General features: G+C 50.3%; 1 protein-coding gene across 1 annotated transcript; it reads left to right on the top strand.

The window, feature by feature from the left end:
* Positions 1-357: 357 nt before the first annotated feature.
* CSUI_002786 (uncharacterized protein) lies at positions 358-887 on the top strand. The gene is made up of 2 exons (XM_068062985.1): positions 358-445; positions 596-887. Exon 2 carries the CDS (start codon positions 721-723, stop codon positions 859-861), a length of 141 nt encoding a protein of 46 aa, XP_067925040.1. The 5' UTR covers positions 358-445; positions 596-720; the 3' UTR covers positions 862-887.
* Positions 888-894: the final 7 nt, after the last annotated feature.

Raw genomic sequence — 894 nt, 5'->3', positions numbered from 1 at the left:
AACTCTTGACACCTTTCCAGCCACCCAAAGTCCACCAGTTCCCCCGTGAACGGAAGCTCCTTTGTTAAGCTCCATCTTATTCCTATCATTAACCCTTCTCTATCTCTTTGCACCACGTTTTGAGGCTCAAACATCGTCAAAGTCCTTGTCTTTTCTTCCCCTCTCAGTAGGTCCCTCGGCTCACACAGGGAGCCTCCCAGTGACTCCGGGTCGGCTTCCACTGGGTGGTCCCGGGTCATGGGTGAGTCGAGTCTTGAGCCGATCGCTTGCTTGGCCGCGTCTCCCTGCTCAATCGGTTCTTCTAGGCGTCCCGGTGTCTCCCAACTGAGCTCTTTAAGACCATTTTTTTCCAATGAACGGCCTTTTAACTCAAGTTTCTCTATGTTTTGCATTTCTCCTGCTGTTTCTTTCATAGTTTCGAAGCTTTCCGTCCCTTCCTTCTTAGGTACGGTCAGCTCCGGACGCTCGATTGTTGCTGGATAACCCTCTTTCGATTCTTTCTGGGTTCATAACTGTTCACTTTCTTTTTCGTTATGTTGTTTTTCCGCCCCTAGATTGCCTTTGTTACTGTTCTCTAACTTCTCCGTGCCTTTAGGTCCCCCTCTCCGACTGCTATCCATCCCTGCCGCTTCTCGTTCCGCTCCCGAGTCGTAGTCAACCGACACTCGACTGTCTCGATGCTCTCCCATTCTATAATTTTCTCCTCTTTTTCCTCTTGAAATGGGAGCTTTCCCTTCTTGCTCCTTTAATACACGCGTTAGCCTCTCTTACCCCCTCCTGGGTTCCGTCTTCTCCTTTCTCGTCTTCTTCTTCCTTCCCCCCGCTGACGCATGCTTCGACTGCCGTTCCCGTGCTTTCTAACTCCCTCCAACTTCTTCTCACTCCCATTCTTGT

Source organism: Cystoisospora suis (assembly GCF_002600585.1).
Source record: "Cystoisospora suis strain Wien I chromosome Unknown contig_1168, whole genome shotgun sequence".
Classification (NCBI taxonomy): Eukaryota; Apicomplexa; class Conoidasida; order Eucoccidiorida; family Sarcocystidae; genus Cystoisospora; species Cystoisospora suis.
Note: the sequence above shows the minus strand (reverse complement) of the source record. Positions and strands in the feature narration are given on the sequence as shown.

What these genes read in the sequence shown, in the direction of transcription:
- CSUI_002786 (XM_068062985.1), top strand. Translation starts at nt 721, where the DNA reads ATGGGAGCTTTCCCTTCTTGCTCCTTTAATACACGCGTTAGCCTCTCT.